The sequence below is a fragment of the Coptis chinensis genome, chromosome 3 (assembly GCF_015680905.1).
Source record: "Coptis chinensis isolate HL-2020 chromosome 3, ASM1568090v1, whole genome shotgun sequence".
Lineage (NCBI taxonomy): Eukaryota > Viridiplantae > Streptophyta > Magnoliopsida > Ranunculales > Ranunculaceae > Coptis > Coptis chinensis.
Window position 1 is genome coordinate 35718329 of NC_141458.1, and position 20377 is coordinate 35738705.

General features: G+C 36.5%; 1 protein-coding gene across 1 annotated transcript; it reads left to right on the plus strand.

The window, feature by feature from the left end:
- Positions 1 to 12105: 12105 nt before the first annotated feature.
- On the plus strand, positions 12106 to 19483 carry LOC147509376 (auxin response factor 19-like). The gene is made up of 14 exons (XM_086601697.1): positions 12106 to 12666; positions 12745 to 12857; positions 13519 to 13617; positions 13714 to 13770; positions 14258 to 14413; positions 14505 to 14589; positions 14740 to 14830; positions 14989 to 15153; positions 15330 to 15452; positions 15768 to 15843; positions 15957 to 16095; positions 16526 to 18405; positions 18493 to 18683; positions 19166 to 19483. The coding sequence occupies exons 1-14, from the start codon at positions 12615 to 12617 to the stop codon at positions 19356 to 19358; spliced, it is 3420 nt and encodes a 1139-aa protein (XP_086457823.1). The 5' UTR covers positions 12106 to 12614; the 3' UTR covers positions 19359 to 19483.
- The last annotated feature ends 894 nt before the right edge of the window (positions 19484 to 20377 follow it).

Here is a 20377-nt window from a genome sequence, read left to right on the forward strand (position 1 = left end):
CTGAGTCAGATAGCTCTCTCTTGTCACTCACAACTCTAAACAACAGACAACGAAATGAACGACCTAACAACTCAATAACAAAAAGCAAGAACGAAGCAGAGAATAGAAGATCAACAATGGCAGAAGACTAACCTGAAGACTCTTGGTGTAGTGAGTTTTGTTTGCAAAGAGAAGCAAAAGAAAAGATGGTGATTCAGATGGATATCATTGCTCTGTATAATTGCCCCTCCAGTTTCCAAAGCGTCATGATTACACCCTAATCCTAGCCGCACACGACTTCTAACAAGCTGTCTTGTCTTTTCAAATCCCGAAAAAATGGGACAGCACGTTTTTTTGCAACTACTCAGATTTGCTCACGTGTCGTACACGTGCCAAATGTTATCGCACACCCGATAAGTAGACAGCTCGAATCGATCTCCGTAGTTCGTTGGGTATTTCCACTTCGACCAGTTTGTCTCTTTATGCATGCTCCACACGTGCTACTGTGTTCTCTCAGCAAATCGCTTCACCAAGCGGCACAACCTACTGAGAGGGGGCTATGTAAGGGAGTGATATTCTTCTCCAAGAATATCAAGCACGTGCTCAGCATGGTAGCCACCACACCGACCCCTTACTTACTTTGCCGACCTATGTCACTAGATTGCATCCACAAACTACGAGATCGCTCTAGAACAGTTCATATCATTACACAGATCGTTCTGTATCATGACTCAGCATACCTTCTAGAAGCGATCATGTACAAAGATACGATACCAAATCATCGCCGCCCATCTAACGACCATTGCCGCAAACTACTAACCCAAGCTACTAATCCCCATCATTACAGCAGACCTACTAGCACAGTTCTCACACAAATCAGCAATCTCCATCCTACATTTGTACTGATCTTTACACGTGTTGGGTGAAGATTCATTTTCATCGCCTATAAATACTCTCTATATGAACTACGTCAGACCTGATTCTTCTCTCCAGAATTGAGAGGAAGATACGTAGACAGTTCGTTCGCTCAAAACAACGAACTCGGTCTTTCCCATATTCAATTCCAATCTCCTTCAGATATCGTATGTAAAGGTGAACTAAAACGCTCCTTTACAGTAGTGAAGGTAGCCGATTAACTCAAGCATTCTACACACCTCCATTTTTACAATTAATTAATGTCTTAAAATTGACACAAATCATTCTACCGGGAGTTACGTCCTCCTCTTGATGATTTACAACTATAGAGTGACGATAACTGTATTATATTGGGGAAATTCGGCTCTTGCATGTGAACTTTGCATAGAATGCTCAACAAATCTAAATAAATATTATCTGCGCGCAGTTGGCCATGGATAAATTCAACAATATTTTTAAACTCAGTAATCCAGAACAAACATTGCATTAGAATTTGTTTGATTTTATTATACAAATCGATTCTTAACGCCATCGTTTGAGAGATCCTCATTCTTAATCACTAGATCGATGATGTTCTAGGGGAACATTTTTCATCAAATTTTTGGTTGTACAGTACAGGTTAAAAATACCAAGCACCCTAGCCTGTGTTTAAGGCTTTAAGCATCCACCAAACGCAATAGCAAGGTAAGTTCATAAGGCTTTGGTTTGAGTTAGATCTGTTACTGTATGATATATCTCAATATATGGGAGATCCCAAGAAACAACGCATTAGTCTCCATGAGCAGCAGAGGAAGATTCGAAGTTCCGACAACTGGAGATGCCTCAAGAGTCCAGAGTGTTAATCAAGAAGTTTAGATTTATAAACTGACAGTCAATATTAATTATTTAATTGAGCAGTGAACTAATTTCGTTAGATAAACTTTGAATAATCATGCATCTAATGAGATTCAAGATTGAGAATGTACATTGGTGGTTGTTAACAGCCAAGTGTCAATTTTAGGGGATGGGGGTGGGGGTGGGCCGTATAAAAAAAAAAACAAACCAACCAGTGCTGATATGGGATAAATAAATCGCATAACAAATTGTTATGCATCTATTTGTCTCATATTAATGCTTTTAAAATACACTTACAATCAAGAGATTTCCTCTTTATCAGATTCTAATCCTCCATCAGGTATCTAAAATCTCGTACTCACTCTCATGTAACGACATACAGAGCCCAATCCATTTGTTCAAAAATCAAAAATTAATCGAGGTGGCATTATGCAACTCACAAATTTGGTTGCCTACTCGGAAGAGCTTGATCCAGGACACTCTTGCACTAGTTTTGCAAGTTATGACTTATGACACCTCACTGAAAGACACTTTTGTCTTAAAATGCAAATATTTCTCAATGTCTGAATCTCAATACAAAGTTCTGTATCTCAAATTCTCGATACAATCTGAATGGCATCTTTGCAACTCGTTGAGTAGATAACTTACAAGCATTCGTTTACAAAATTCTTAGCAACTGAGTTTAGAGCGCAGTTGACATTTCAACCAGAAGCAACAAAAGCCAAGAGATAATCAACAATTCAACGTCTGAATTCAAGCTAATCTCTCCTTAAAATCAGGTTTACTTTATCTTTATTCTAATGCTATTATATTCATGGCCTTATGTCACGCTAATCCCCAAAAGCATATCTTAAGCCAAATAACAAAACGCCAAAAAAAACAATGAGAGAGAAGAATCGATTCTTTGTTTTACAGTGGTAATACGCCGATTGATACGAGAAAGGTAGAGTGAAAAGAGAGAAAGTGAAGGCGTCAAATCACCCCATCTGACGCTATAAAACGTGTCGATATATTGGACAACTCTGTGAACCGTCCCACGCCATACCTTGGAATTGCAACCCGTCCAAATTGCCGGAATATTTGCATGCCTTCTTTTATTTTTCCCAGGCTTTCTTTCACTTTATTTTATTTTTCCTGATGGCTTCTCTTTTTTGGTATTTTTAAAGTTTATTCCATCTTGGTACTCCAAATGTATAATCCAGGCTGCTAATGCGATTTGCCCACCTAAAAGATCATTTGCTTTCGGAATATTTTAACTTTCCCTTCACTAACTATTTTTACAAAGTAATTGATTTGGTGATTATGGTACACTGGTACAGTGTACCTGAAATGATAATCTAAGAGTTAATGTATGATAAATATTTTCTAACTATGTGGGCCGCAAGTAAAACTTCACGACTTCATACATCTCTTAATGCGATTAAATTGGTATAAAACCAAAACTACAAGTTTTCAAGCTAATAAAAAATCCACATCTCAATGGCCTTTTTTTTTTTTCTTTTATTTATAGCATAATAGTTTTCTACATTTGCATTTGCAATACAACTTGAGAAAGAGCAGTCGAGCCTATGCTTCTTCTCGATCACTTTATGGTATGTGGTTCCTAATATCATAATATGGATATAGAATCAGGGACTCGATGCGGACAATATTTATAAAATTGCTTATTTATGAAAATTCCAAGAATACTTGTACTTCAATAGTCACAAAGTCACCATGACCCATTGATTGGTTGGTAGTGTACGTGATTGACTATTAGCTTGTTTGGTCATAGTATCAAGTCGGTGTAAAACACCAAAAAAAACAGCAAAAAAAAAAAATAGTCACGACACATGAAATACTCTGTCTAGATTATATCGAAAACAAATTTAGAGGTTGTGTGGTGGCGTGGTACAACACTTCAGAAATATTATTCATAAGCATTCCTCTTTATCGAACACACCTTATCCAAGTGCACTTTTGACTTATCAATTCTCCTAAACTGAATATAGTAACTTAAAAAAAGTTAACCATTAGCCGTCTGCGGAGGTCCTTAAATTTGTAACAAATCCTCAAGATAGTACATAGCGCAATAGTTCATACGTTGAAAATATTATTACATATTTAGTAGTCCACCCAGGTGGCAGTGTATTTCATAAGATCGAATACCCACAATCCCACAAAAGCATTTGCAACATTGCCACATTGCATCCAATCAGAAAAAGAAATTGAACAAATCAAAAAATCAAAATCAAAATCAACATTCATATATACGCAATTTACTGATTTTATACGTACATACATATAATAATTCGCTATGCACGCCTGGTACAGTGCTCACCGGAAGCAAGGAATCTAAAATCTAGCAAGCCTAATAATAAGATCATCGTTTAAAATGAAGTGCTCACCTAATCAATCACACACGTTCATCATGGTCAAACTTCATGTGTCCCTACCACGCACCATTCCATGAAACACGGCCAATTGGGTCCCACATCCCGTGATCCCCTATAGAAACTGAAAAATAGGGAAATCAACAATGGAATAGACAATGAATAGTGGATCAAGTAAATTATTACAAAAGTATGTATTGATTCTCTTTTTTATTATAATTAGCGAATTAAATTAATCAAACAAAAATGGCAGTGCTTTCACCATCAACTTTGTAGCAGTGTGGGTACCACAGCCGCCGACATGCTTGCCCAATGCCCACATCACCAAGTGTAATTAGTAACCCCAGGTGTTAAACGCTTGATTAGATCTTTTAATCATTTATTAATTCCCAACAAACCACTTTTAATCATCAACATTGATATCCGCATGCAGACAACTTAACGACTTAGGAGTGTCAATGATTAATATTGAATCTCATATGCGGTTTCAGCCTTTCAGGTACCGAACAAATGAACGTGAAATGTTTCATCTTTTCTTTTTCGATAATTCGTGAAATGTAGATTATCGAATTTGATTGTATAAACTATTTTTCGTTTACTGATATTAGTGTCAGCTAAAAATTGATGTAAAATATGTAAGGTTATCAAATTTAAATGTATAGACTCCAATTTAACCAATTTTGACCTCTGGTTATGGGTTGTTAGATCGAAAAATCGAATTTGAAAGGAATGAGCAGAACTAGAGTTGAAACGAATATTGTTTATTTGCTAACATTTTTTTTCGTGACTTTTGAGTTTGTTCCCAAAAGAAAACAGGTTTCTTAATTTAGATTTTTAGATGAAGTTACTAACCACGGACTTTTTTGTACATGGATTTAAAACGATCAAAGAAACCAGGAATTAAATTGAGGAACATTTTTATACATGACAGTAAAAGGATGCCATTAACAGTTAGAACCAGGGTCTTAAAGCCATTAAAGGTTGGAATCAATAAGTAGGGCTTTGGTTTAATTTGATACTTGTATGCATGTTTACTTCTTTTTCCCTTTCAAATTGATCTGATATGCATATTTGAAATTGAATTTTCAATTACAATCTACTACGAAACACAAATTACATTTTGAACACGTACAAGTCCTTCAAAACTTTATTCTGAAAGAACTTCTCGTCTAGTGGTTTAGTTCATTTTGTTTTAATTCGCAAAGCTACCTTGAGTTTGCCACTATATACAAACTTTTTATTTGGATAATTGGTCTAAGAATCAAATAATTATTACTTAAATTTCATTTTCAATTGGTTGGTCTCAATACTCTTTGGAGCATCTCCAATGGGAGGTGTAAACCGTATAGAGTGGAAATTTTACACTCCAAATATAAAAAAACTCTCTCTAATAGTGTATTAGCTAATAGAGAGGGTGTGGAATTTCTCCTCTCGCTATTAGTTAATAAAAAGCCCAGGCGACACTCGAACTAGGAGTGGGCAATGGGTCGGGTCGGGCTAGCCCAACCCTAAACATTTAAAAGCCCTTTAGATATTAAGGTGGGATCGGTAGGCCCTAAAAAGTCAAAGATAGAGTCGGGTCGGAATTTTGGGTCACAAGTCTAAATCTCAAGCCCTGACCCTACCCTAATTCCTCTTTAAATGCTTTAGAGTCGAGTTTTAGGGCCGGGCCTATATATTTTATTCATTTTACAAATGTCATTTTTCAGACAAAGGTTGTTTTTTTTGTTTCTATGTTACAAATGTCTGTTATGTATTTCGCTTTAATGGTGTGGATAGAAACATTTAGTTTTAGACTTGGCTTGGATGTGAATAAAAATATAATTTATGAGAAGTAAGTGGGAAAATAAATTGAGAATAATAAGTTATAGACTTTAATTTGATGATCAAATGAATAAAGTCTTATTTTTTTTATTAGGCTAGTGCTTTCATTGTTCTTCATGGCTGCTAGATAGGTTGACAAGTTTTTGTTATATAAGACAAGTTATTGGAAATACCTTTGGGTGTAAGTGATAAATTCTGAAAGCGACGATGTTATTTTAATTTAAAATATTTAACAAAGAGTTAGACAATTATAATACTTGTATTTATAGTGAAAATGTAAAACTATAACTAGGGCTTGGTTAGGGCTGAATTAAGGTCGGGCCTATGTTTCAGAACCTTAGCTCTAGCCCTGCCTTAGAAGGCCTTAGGGTCGGGTCGGCCTTGCCCTAAACTCTGTGAGGGCTTTATAAGGCTTAGGGTCGGGTCGGTCAGGGCCGGATTAGGGTCGTTAGGGCCAAATTCCCACCCCTAACTCGAACTGACGTCTGAGTGAAATAATTTTCGGACGTCACTTGGAATAACGTCCATTTCTAATTCTAAAGTAATTTTTTAACTCGGACATCACTTTAAGTGACGTCCCAGTTTAAATTAAATAGGGACGTCATTTAAAAGAATTTAATTTTTTTTTTTTTTTTTTACACTTCTCCATTAGAGAGTATAGAATGTGGATATTTATAAACTATATAATAGTATACAATTAGAGGTGTAAAATCTTAATGGCACCTACGAGGAACCTAGGTGGAGGTGTAATTTTACACCCTCCATTGGAGATGCCATTAGCATTTATAGGTGTTTGCTACTTATATAAATGTCAAAAATAAACTTTTAATTCATTGTATTTAGTGGGTAGAGTTTCTTTTTAAATTTTTTAGAGTCACTTTAAGTGGAGTTTATATAACCGCCATGTTTAGTATACACTGCCCATCACAAAGAAATTAGCCTTTGTAACTTTGCCACACCAAAGAGACGTGAGGAAATTAGCCTTTGTAACTTTGCCACACCAAAGAGTCGTGAGGGGTCAATATATATAAGTTAAAAGACTTTCGGTTTTTGACCTTGTAAGCAAAATTATAACTACTGCTAATGGGAGAATCAAAACTTCATTGCAGGCCTTGGCTATACTTCATCAGAGGGAGTGATGTATGTACTTAAAGTTATATATAACTCATTACATTAGCACGAAAAAAAAATGGGGATTCAACTACACATTAATTCAAAGTGTTATGTAAGTAGATTGTGACCGTTCTCGAGGTGTATTACACAACAAAGACATGCCTTGTATACTTTTTTGAAGATTTTCTTATATTATTAGAAATAGATAATATACTAACAAATATTTTCGTCATGTTCATTTTTTACATGCGAAAAAGAGTAGTTCTGCTTCTAAGTGGTGGAAGAACATTATCAAGATAAGAAATGATATTTCTCACCTTCATTGTTAGAGAATAACTGATGGTAATAATATTAGCATTTGGGATGATAATTGGATCCCTTCTCTTCCTTTTAAGAAGCCTTTTGGATCTTAACCCAACCCTCTGACTTCTGTTAGATATGTTTCTGAGGTGATTGATAATGTTTCTCATTCTTGGAATACTAGTTTGTTAGATACAATATTGTGGATGAGATTTTACAAACTAAGTTATTTCCTTTGGATATAGACCATAAAATATTTTGGGCTTTAGAAAAAAATGGTGTATTCACTGTCAAATCAGTTTACAGTCGGTTTCTGAGTCAATCTCAAGATTTTAGTCCTATCAGGTCTATGGTATCCGTTAAATTCATGTGGAGTCATGTTTGGAATATTAATACCCCCATCGTATTAAGCTCTTTATGTGGAAGCTGCTTAATGGTATTTTGCTTACTAGGAAGTTGTTATTTGGCAGGCATGTATGTTCTGTTTCCATCTGCCCTCGTTGTCAGTCTGTGTGTGAGAGTATAGAGCATACTATTTTTAGCTGCCCTAGTCTTGATAAGATTTGGTTTGCTTCTCCCCTTGCCATGCATTTTTGGCCTCCAAACTTTATTGTCTCTGATGTGGTTAGAAAAGTTATCTCCAATGGTAACTCAAAAGATAGCATTACTCATAATTTATCTATCCTAGCATCTATTGCATACATGATTTGGTTAGATAGAATTTTTTTGGTTTTTGATCCTCATTATAAGGCCATTTCTCATACTTAGGTGCTTGAGCAAACACGTAAGAGTATTATTCCTAATACTCCTCCTATTGTTTTGAAGCATCTGATTCCAAAAGTGCATGTTTCAGAGCTTTTTACGCTTGCTTGTGATGGCAGTTTTGACCCCATATCTTTGCAAGTTGGTGTTGGCTATACAATGAATAGATAGAATTATGATATTTGTTATGCAGGAAGCAAGCACGTCGTACCAGGATCAGCCAAAGAGGTAGAGCTGCAAGCAGTAAAAACCGGATTGGCACAAGCCCGTCAACTAAGTGTTAGCAAAGTGGTAGTTTGTTCCGATAATAAGAGCATAGTCCAAGAACTAAATGGATAATCTGCAGCTGTTTCTTGGTCTTCTGTTGAAATTTTGCATGAGATTTATCATCTCAAAACTAGTTTCAGTTTCTTTAAAATTGTCCTTTGTCCTAGAGAGTTGATCAAACATGTCCATCTTATGGCAACATTAGCGTCGTCTAATTTGTCGCTAGTATGTAACAACCAAGTTCTTACGGTAGTGAAACTTGGTTTCTATGATGTCCAGTCATGTCTGTACGAACTTTTTGCTCTTGGTTAATGGAATGGAAGGTTTGGAAAAAAAAAAAAGAAAAGAAAATAGGCACGTGCACTGGCTCTTTTGAAAACTTGTTCAATAATTATAACTATACATATATAAATTTTATAACAAATTGTTTGAATCGGGGGAAATGATTCTTGTTTTAATTTCATAATAAATTATTTTAATTGAGTTTTAATAATCCGTTTTTTAATTTGTAGGGAGATTATGTGTTTAATAGTTGAATTAATTAAGAAGAGTGATTCCTGTTTTAATAGGAGAGTGATTCTTGGTTCAATTAGAAGTGCTAGAATTTTATTTTTCGTTAGTAGAGGAGTTTCTGTTTTAATAAGATAATGATTCCCGTTTTAATTAGAAATGCTAAAATTGTTCTTTTTAATCGAGGGAGAAATTTCCGTTTTAATAGGAGATGACGTGAAATTTTAATAGAGCTCGAAAAATACATTTTGTGAAAGCTTTAATATTAAATTAGAAATGCTAAAATTATCTTTTTTAATAGGGGATAAATTTCGGTTTTAATAAGAGATGACGTTAAATTTTAATAGAGCTTGAAAAATATTTTTTGTGGAAGTTTTAATTTTAAGACTATAAAGTAGGCGCGTGCATATGCACCGACTCTTTTATAAACATGCTCAACAATCATTTACTATACATATAGAAATTTTGTAGCAAATCGTGATTCCCGTTTTAGTCTCTAACCCATTGTAATTTCATAACAAATCGTTTTAATTAAGTCTTAACAACCAATTTTAATCTCTCAACAAATTGTTTTAATTAAATTTTAAAACCTCATTTTTTAATTAGAGAAGGGATCCCGTTTTTAATATAAGAATGATTATCGTTTTAATTATAAGTCTTAGATTTTTTTTCTTCAATAGGGGATAAATTCCCATTATAATAGGAGAAAGATTTTCATTTTAATTAGAAGTGCTATAATTTATCTTTTCAATAGGAGAATAATTTCTGTTTTAATAAGAGTCGATGTCGTGAAGTTTTAAGAGAGCTAGATATAGATTTGTAGTATAATATATTATAAAATTTACGAGAAACCAAATGAAAATTGATTTGGAATAGATAAACAAAATTAAAGGTACTCGCTATGGGCACCTTCCATTTTATGTTAGGCAGACTCCGAAAAAAAAAGAATTATTATAAATTTGTCATTGCCCTAAAATATATATTTTGTATTGGGCACCTCCTAACTACATCACTATCACTAGTAACCTATTGCAACCTCCTATTGCCCTTATCCTCAAAGACCCAACTTCTTTGTCTTCTCAACCCACCCCCATTTCAAAATTTCCAAGTCTTTAACAACAAACACAATTAAAAAGGTTGATTTCATTTTTTTTTTAAAACACACAATTACATCAATTAATATACACAGAGAATAAAAATGATGTCATTACATGAGATTTCATTACATTGTTCTACAAATATCAAATTTAATTGATAAAAGTTTGAAATATCCATATTAATTGTGTTTTTTAATTGAAATCAAAGTTCTATTTATTCCAAAAATATATCTTTGGACGGCCCAGACATATCACTCTATAGTGCACTGAATCGATGTGGTGGAGTCGTTTAGAACTAGGCTAATCGATGTGGTAGCGTCGTTCTGGGGCATATGTCCAGCGACTTGGTGGAGTCGGTTTGGAAATGTTTCGATTTAGGAATTTAGGTTTGGGGCAATCCTATAAAGCACTCCCAAATGACTCGATTATATTGTTTTTTGGCGCATTAATTTGACCCCATGAAGTGGTTCAAATGGAACTCATTCTACAGTCTACACATATACATCGTTTAAACCACATTCCAACGATGTGGTGGAGTTGGTCTAAAAGTGTGTTGAAATTTTTATGCTCCAAACGACACTGTATTATCGTTCAAAACCCAACTTCAGCGACTTTAAGCTAACTCTAGCGGCTTCAAAACCCAACTTTAGCCTAATAATCACTAATTATGGGTACTTAATGTGGTTTGAAGATCTTTAGAGAGAGACGTTAAGCTGCGAAAATAGATGCCAGATTATTCTATGAAACTTTACAAACAAAAATCCGTAAACATATAGGCCTTGGATAACAAGCTGACATGCATAATAGCCGACAGAATTAGCACATAGATGATAATTTTCAGCCATTCAAGGTCGGGGATGCAGTTGTACTTATTATCAAACTCAGTAGCCGCCTGATCATTGAGTTCTCATTTTCTAAACCATTCTAAGCTTAGCACTCCAATATCGTTGACACAACCTCTCTTCCTTTTCAGAAGGAGTTATAGGCCACTTGTGGGAATAATTTTGTTTGTACCATTTATACTCTTCTTCACCCACGTTTCTTTCTAACTACAACCAATATCCAGCTGCAAAACTCTAGATCGCTCTTCACCCACATTCCCGTCAGAGACATTAACAAGGAAGAACACGAATGATCGAGTTTGTAAATTTGTTGGCTTTGAATTGTGTAAAGTGCGGTTGCCAAATGGAGATGGGTCTGAACTCTGAAGCATGAAGAGAGAAAGAAAAATATGGAAAACTAGTTCTAACTGGTTACCCGATTTTATTTCAAATTGGGTGTTTTTGGTAGGGGGGGGGGGGGGTGTATGAGAGTATGAGACTCTATGTAGTGCCCAATATAATTGTAGACCCTAAATTAGGGTCTACAATTTGGAGTTGGCCTAGCCCAATTTGGAGTCTATGAATAATATGACTCAAATTAAATGAAGGTTTTTGTTCGGAGAGTGGTTATTGGAGTTGGATATTCTTTTGGGAAGAAGAAGATTAATTACAATAAGAATAAGAAGGTTAACTAGTTAACAACAAAAGTGAAGTACATATTGCCTTTCTTGTGCAAGCTAGCAATTATAGCATTTTAAAGTCAACAACAAAAAAGGCTCTTTTCTAATATCCATTTTTAACATCTATATTATCCAATATGTTTGACAAATGGACAATGAATGATTTTGGATTAACTGAATTGCAATTAAAAAAAAAATGGTTAGTGAGAAGTTTAAAAACAAGTATATGGTTTATGTTAATAAATTCTTGCTAAATTCTAGCTATCAAAACAAGCAAGCCAGCATCCATCAGTTTTTTTGAGCCAACACTAATGCAACTTGTTTGGTTGGTCAGTATATTCTCCTAATATTGGTGTATCTATGTATTCCAAACTGTATTTTAATATGCCTGTTTTGATTATGTTTGCAAATTCTATCCAAGTTGATTTAGCATGTTTTGTCTTTTGTTGATGAAATGATAAAAAATGACTTTTACTAGAAATTAGATTTCCCAAAATGTGACTACGACTAGGAAAGTTCACTAAAGTTTCTTCGCATTTAACCATGGTTAAGTTTAGGTCATTATTTGGGAAAAAGTAAAGAAATTAACACTGAAGCCACCCATGTGCTGATGTTGGTGAGAAGCTAACTTGATTAGAACATATAAATAATAATAATAATTTATAAAATAACAAAAGAATTAAAACACTTTCATCATACCTGATTTGATGTTAATAAGAAAGAAAAAATAAAATAAATAAATAAGGCTGTCATCTCATGGTCATGTGGCCTGGGTTTTAGTGTCAAGAGAGAAGAAAGAAAGAGAAAGAAAGGAAGGCAAGAAAGAGTGGAAAAAGGGTTGCTGTGTGTTTTGTGTGTCTGGGTCTGAATTATTATTATTGTATGTAAGTAAGCTGTGTTCGAGGGAACACAAGTTCAGCTTTTTTTTTTTTTTTGTTGTTGGTCTGATTGCTACTCAACATCTTTTCCTTTCCCCGGTGTCTCTCTCTTGTCGGTAAACGGAGAGATCTGACTGTACATCTTACTTCTTCAGCTGAGTTAACTCATAATATCCGATCCCGGCCTTTTTCCCCTGGAGAAATGAACTTATAAGCCATACCAAGTAATTTTCCGGTGAGTTTGGGGACAGAAAACCGGCCCATGAAGGCACCGACGACGACCGGTGCAATGCTAGCGCCGGTGGGGAATGAAGGTGGGATAGTTTTGTTTCGCGCATTTTTTTTTAATTGAGGAAATTGTGTGTTGGCTAATGAGATTATGACACGTGTAGGAGAGAGAAAGAGTATTAACGCTGAGTTATGGCACGCGTGTGCTGGACCACTTGTTACGTTGCCGCCGGTTGGAAGTTTGGTCGTTTATTTTCCTCAAGGTCATAGTGAGCAGGTAAATATCTAATTTTGACTTGTGATGATTCACGTTATTTACATGTTTGGGAAATTATATGGTCTTTTTTGAGGAAAACGTGACCGGAATTGAGTGTGTAAAATGTAACGTTCGGACTGCATCAAATTAACTAATTGGAAGTTTTTGCTATTATGTTGGTTTTTTAAAAAGAAAAAGGTTCTTTTTGTTAGGAGTTAGTGAGTTGCGATTTTTGAACTTAAAGCACTGTTGAATTTATGCCATTTCTGGTGGTGAATGGGTGTTTGGAGTTTATATTCATTATTTTAGCCACCCAATAATTTACTGGTTCTGAGTGGATCCTAGTCTCTATATGAGGGAAAGGGGTTGAAGATTATCGGTTCAATGCCTATAAATTTGTTAAGGGGAAAAAAATGGAAAATCTCTAACCATTTCCCTTATCTTTTAAAATTGGTGATTATAAGACGTTGGAAAAATTTTGACGAGTTTCTGATTTGGTGCTTTTTGTAAAACTTTGACTAGCTGCTAAGTGGCGGTGGTCATCTAAAACCGGTGAAAAAACTGAAAAAGAAAAGCTGGTAATTGGATACTATATTTACTGTGAAACAAGAAAATTTTATCTTTTCTTAAATGTCATGCTTATAATCATTTGACAGAGGATCTAAAAAAGTTATGTTTCCAGGTGGCAGCTTCTATGCAGAAAGATATAGATGCTCACATACCAAACTACCCGAATCTACCATCCAAGCTGATATGTCTTCTCCTCAATGTGACGCTGCATGTATGTGCTTATGTTAGTTTAACTTTAAATATATCAAATAAATTTTATCTTTTTTTTTGAAGTAGTTAATGAATTCTTCTTCTCTAAACTTTTTAGGCGGATGCAGAGACCGATGAAGTGTATGCTCAGATGACACTTCAGCCTGTTCCTTCGGTGAGTGCCTCTTGTTTTCTTGAATTTAGTATTAACTAAATGTTACTTCTTGAAGTACAACATCATGTGGGTGAAGGAGATAAGTATTAGCAGATCTTGCTTAAGATCAACATTAATCCATAGATTTATGATGTTCTTAGAGATGCTGAACTTTTTCCAGTTGGCCCAGTCAAAGAGACAAAGACCCGTTAAACCCTGAAACTTCCTTTTTCTAAAAGCTTTAAAGATATGTGGTTGGATACTTGGATGGTTGCCGGCTCCGGTGACCCGCACTTTGAATAGTGTATTGGTTGGGTGCATCAATGGAATGAGTTGAATGCATACATTGGCATAGTTTTTCAATATCTTTTCAAAAAGATGGCATGCGAAATGTACAGTCAAAGCCATGATGCCATCATCTCTGTTAAGACTATGTTGTTGTCATTGTTTTGCTATTATATTTCTTGTTTAGATATTATTTCTTTAATCTACAAAATTTTGATTGCAGTACGATAAGGAAGCATTATTAGCCTCAGATCTTGCACTGAAAGTAAATAAGCCACAGACTGAGTTTTTCTGCAAAACTTTGACAGCAAGTGATACAAGTACTCATGGGGGTTTCTCTGTACCCCGCCGTGCAGCAGAGAAGATCTTTCCCTCTCTTGTAAGCAAGTTCGCCCCAAGTGCATAGTGCATACGAACGAAAATACATTCTGTCAGTCTTATTAATGTTCTTTTCTGGGACTTATGTATAGGATTTTTCGATGCAACCTCCTGCTCAAGAACTAACAGCGAGAGACTTGCATGATAATGCGTGGATCTTTCGTCATATTTACCGAGGTATTTTGTTTTCTTCCATCTGACCCGCCATATAGGTGACTGATAGTTATCTTTCTAGCTCTTGTTTGCATTAGGTCTACTAAATTGGTTGATGTATCTGCCCAAGCCTAATTACCTGATTAGACATCTGTTCTCATTTCCTTAAACCAGGTCAGCCAAAACGTCACCTACTTACAACTGGTTGGAGCCTATTTGTGAGTGGAAAGAGGCTATTTGCAGGTGATTCTGTCTTATTTATAAGGTAAAAAGGAAACCCAGATCGTTAGATGTCGAAGGCTCATGCATTTATTCCAAAATGACAACGAGCTGTAAATAAAAATGGGTTTTGAGAATAATCCTACTTATTTGTCTTGAATTATCAATCCTAGTAATAGACTTTATTTGTTGCATTGTTCACAGAGATGAAAAGCAGCAGCTTCTCTTGGGTATTAGACGGGCTAACAGGCAACCCACAAATATATCGTCATCTGTATTGTCAAGTGACAGCATGCATATTGGGATCTTAGCAGCAGCGGCCCATGCAGCTGCAAACAATAGTCCCTTCACAGTCTTCTATAACCCGAGGTCAATGACAATACATTATTTTATTTTTAGCTGTATTTTTAAAATTTAGTGAGCTAGTTTGACCTGTTATGAATGATATCACAAACTTCTCAATCAGGATATTGGTTTTGTTTTAGCTGTTTAACTAATATATCAATTCTGCATTATATTTACAAAAGTAAAATTTGCGTTGGCAGGGCTAGCCCATCAGAATTTGTTATCCCTTTAGCCAAGTATTACAAGGCAGTGTACAACAACCAAGTATCCCTGGGCATGAGGTTCAGGATGATGTTTGAAACTGAAGAGTCAGGAACTAGAAGGTAACCTTATTTCTCTACAATAAACCAAAATGGCAATCTTCCAACTTCTTCAAATAGTAGAGTACGTGATATTTTATCAAAACTGGCTTCCATTCATTTATATAAACTTTCTCCTGTAATCTGATCCTTTTAGCAAGCGAGGGTGCATTTAAGAGTTAAGTTCTCAGACCAAAAAGTGTTGACTCCTTCATAAGAGTTAATTTCTCAAACCAAACATTTATGCATATTTCTGATTAATGACAAACAGCTTCTGATCTTGTTGTCTTTGACAAAGAGTTCTGAAAATACTGAAGGATTACTCTGCTCCATCTACAGGTATATGGGTACAATTACAGGCATCAGCGATCTAGATCCTGTAAGGTGGAAAAACTCGCAATGGCGCAATCTACAGGTTGAACTTCATAGTCATATTTCACGGTTTTGTATCTTTAATATGTACCTTATATATAGGTTTGATTAAAAACTGTTTTTCATGTAAATTTCAAATGTTCTTTCTTGACTCAGGTTGGTTGGGATGAGTCCACTGCTGGAGAGAGGCGTAACCGGGTCTCGATCTGGGAGATTGAACCTGTGGCAGCTCCATTTTTCATCTGTCCACCACCATTTTTCAGATCAAAGCGTCCCCGACAACCAGGAATGCCAGGTTCGGCTCGTACCGTTTGGTGTGCTATATTTTCTGGAGGATAATCTAGTCTATTTGATAAACTGTACCTTTTCCTTGCATCTTCTGGTAATTCCCATTCCAATGTAGGAAACTCCCAAGTGATATTCTTGGTCAGAGTAGGCTCGTTCCTTTTCTTAAGCATTTCAGTTGAAAATGGGTGACTTCTCTCTGATGCCACAATTAATTGACCTTGAGGCATATACTACCAATGGAACATGTTAAAAAAATAAAATAGCAGAGGCTTTATGTAAATATAATTTTTTTTCCACTCAAAATCATATGACTGGCTTGCTGGTGAATGATGATTGAGCTTATTCAGAAAAGTGCATCTTGTTTTGGTATGGCATTCTGTTAGATCTCTGAAACGTTTTAAAGAATGGTTGACTTACAGTTTATAGTACTAATGCAGATGATGAGTCTGATTTGGAGAACCTTTTCAAAAGAACAATGCCTTGGCTCGGTGAAGATATTTGCATTAAAGATCCCCAGTCTCAGACAGCTATTATGCCTGGAATGAGCTTAGCTCAGTGGATGAATATGCAGCAAAATCCTTCCCTTGGTAACTCAACCATGCAGCCTGACTATATGCGTTCTCTAAACGGTCCTGTCATGCAGAATCTTGCTGCAGCTGATCTTTCCCGTCAGTTGGGCTTACTGGGGCCCCAGGCATTGCAGCAGAATAACTTACAATTTAATGCTCAGAGACCACCTCAGCAAGCGCAACAGCTAGATCAACTTCCAAAGTTACCAACGACTTTGAACCAACTAGGGTCCTTAATTCAGATGCAGCAACAGCTGGATGGAAATGGTCAGCAGCAAAGGCAGAATCTGATTAATCAAACGCTTTCTGGAGCCCAGGCCCAACTATTACAACCTCAAGTTCTAGTCCAGAATGGCTTTCATCAACAGCATGCACTGATCCAGAATCAACAATCTCAGTCTAGCCCCCATCATAACCAGCAACCGCATAAACAACAACAGCAGCATCAACAGCAGCAACAACATCAGCAGCAACAGCAGCAGCAGCAGCAACAGCAGCAGCAGCAGCAGCAGCAACAACAACAACAACAACAACAACATCAACAACATCAACTTAATAATGGGCAGAGCCATCCACAAAACCAAATTGCAGTTCAGCAACCCAATCAACAGTTGCAAATGTCTGATCATCAGATTCAGCTGCAGCTGTTACAGAAGCTTCAGCAGCAGCAACAGTCTCTTTTTTCACAGCAACAACCTCCGCAACTGAACCAATTCCAAGAGCAGCAGAGGCAAATTCTTGAGATGCCTCAAAACTTATCTAACCCAAACTCAGTTCCTCAGCAGCACATGATACAACCGCAGATGTTGAAGAACAATACGCAACAGAGCATAGGGTTTTCTAATCTTTCCCAACATAATTCGCATTCAAAGCTCCAGCAGCAACAATCAATGCTTGGTGAGTTGCCTGGTTTGGTACTTCCCCAGGACCCAACAACCAATTTGCTTTCCACTGCTGGTAGTGGTTTATTGGTAGCAGCTGGTTGTGGAGGCCAGTCAGTGTTTAACGATGATGTGCCATCTTGTTCCACATCACCGTCCACAAACTACCCGAATGTAGTTCAACCCTCTATTAGCAGTAGGATTCCGTGCAGCAATGGTTTGGCAGAAGAGTTGGTCCAGTCTGCAGGGGCTCTTTTGAATTCAGGTGCTTTAGAACATGTATCAGGCCCAAGATTAGTAAAGGAAGTGCAGCCTAAGGCTGATGTCAAGCCTTCATTGCCTGTTTCTAAGACTCAGAATATTGCTCCACAAACATACCTTAATTCAGCAGCCCAGATGGATTACTTGGAAGCATCCTCATCAGCAACTTCTGTCTGTCTTTCTCAAAACGATGGAACATTGCAACAGAACTTCCAAATGCCTTCATTTAATCAACAGGCGATGTTATTCAGAGAGACGAGTCATGATGGGGATGTTCATGTTGATCCGAGGAATAATGTTCTGTTTGGAGTTAATATTGATGGGCCACTAGGAATACCTTTTACTCCTGATCCTTTACTAGCAAAAGGTGTTGTGGGTTCCATGAAAGAGTCGCCCGATCACCTTTCCTCGGGGAACGTGCTCACCAATTACGGGAATTCCAAAGAGGTTCAGCAGGAACTGTCATCATCAATGGTTTCCCAGTCATTTGGTGTTCCAGATATGGCATTTAATTCAATGGATTCCACCATAAGTGACAGTGGATTCTTAAGTCAAGGTCCATGGGCTCCACCACCCCAGCTTCAGAGAATGAGGACTTTCACGAAGGTTTGTTGTTTCAGCTGATCCATTGGACATGTTAAAAAAATTCAGTAATAAACATGGGGCTGACACAATTGTTATTCTTTTATGAAGGTATACAAACGTGGAGCAGTAGGGAGATCTATTGATATTGCTCGTTATTCAGGTTATGATGAGCTCAAGCAGGATCTTGCTCGTAGGTTTGGATTAGAGGGTCAACTTGAGGACCGGCAAAGGATTGGTTGGAAACTTGTTTACGTGGATCATGAGGGCGATGTCTTGTTAGTTGGGGATGATCCTTGGGAGTAAGTTCTAAATACCTTTGCCTCTTTTCCTTTATTTCTTTCTTTGTTGTTGTTGTTGTTGTTACTTTTTTCTGCGTATCTTATCATGGAAGAGAGAACTTGCCTGTGGGTGACAGAGTACTCACCGGGTAGATCTCTTTGTACCACCCCAAACTAAGAATCCATTGTCATTCTTTATTCTCTTAGGAATAAATTTCCCTTACATGGTCACATTCAAGTTTCTTTGCAATCTGCTTATGGTCAATCCATCCTGGTTTGTCGTTAAATAGCATTTGTCAATAAGCCCATTGACAGGTTTGTCCTGAACCTGGATACTGGGTTAAAAGCTTACTTTTATATACCTGAGCACACAACACGCATAAATATTGATTGTTTACTTCTAAAAAAGAATAATTGAACAAGAAAAATGATAGTGTTTCGATGTGCTACCCAAGCTACGCGATGAACTTTGTTAGTTGTTTGACAGTATACTTATATTGCAGAGAGTTTGTGAACTGTGTTCGCTGCATCAAGATACTATCTCCTCAAGAAGTCCAGCAAATGAGCTTGGATGGAGATCTTGGGAACAGTGTCCTTCCTAATCAGGCCTGCAGCAGCTCAGATGGTGGTAATGCATGGAGGAATGGTCATTGCGAGCAGAATTCTGGGAACCCTTCTGCTGGTTCTTATGAGTAATGTAAATTCACTAGCAATGAACAGTGGCTACCCCACTCTTGACATAAGTCACTCAAGACATTACATTAATGTACACATCATTTTTGTTCATATCTATCTTATCAAATTATTTTTCTTATGAGAAAGATACATGTAGTCAATCTAAATTCACATCCTTTACGTTAAATTATCTGTAAAAAAAGCTTCAGTTCTAAGACGTGTCTTCTGCATGCCTGGACATTCTCTTGTAAGCAAGTTTTCTTTTCTCGAGTAAATTTTAGGAACAGGGCCTTTATTTAAAGGGAGCCAGAGGTCATTCTAATATCCAGGAAAAGGGAGGCTTGGCCTGCGTGCGTGGTAGGGATGTCGGGGCGGGTTTGCCATCCCCATCCGCGACTTCGATTATTCCCCATATCCGCCTCAATCCCCATTTGAGAGTAGTCAGGGGATTCCCCATCTTACCCCCTACCAACTAAGTAGTTCTACTCAAAAAATTTAGATCATTTAATAAAAACTAATAAGCTTTCACAATAGTCTAAGTAGTAAATTGAATTTGCAAATACAAAAACTATATTCTAGCTCAATAATATTTAGATCAATAATATATATTTTATAGCATAAAGTGGTTTCGGTCTAGTGGTTTGAGGGATACTTTTCCATAAGAGGAATTTTGTGTTCAACTTTCAACTTGTAAACAAAAAAAAAAAAAAAAAAAATATATATATATATATATATATATATATATATATATATATATATATATATATATATACATAATCGGGTTAGGGGACCCCTTTCCCATTTAGTGCCCCATTTCCGTTTGAGACCAGTCGGGGATTCTCTGTACTCGTCCCCATACCTATTTAGTGCCTCCTATTAGGGTTCGTTTCTATGGAGAAAAAAAGTTTACCCATGGGTAATATTTACATCCCTACTGTGGGGCCTTGCTCCCGATAATTCCTTGAAGCATTCCCAAAGCAAACACTTGTTCGGTTACAGACAAATAACACAAATTATGTCCAAAGTATCAAACTTTCCAA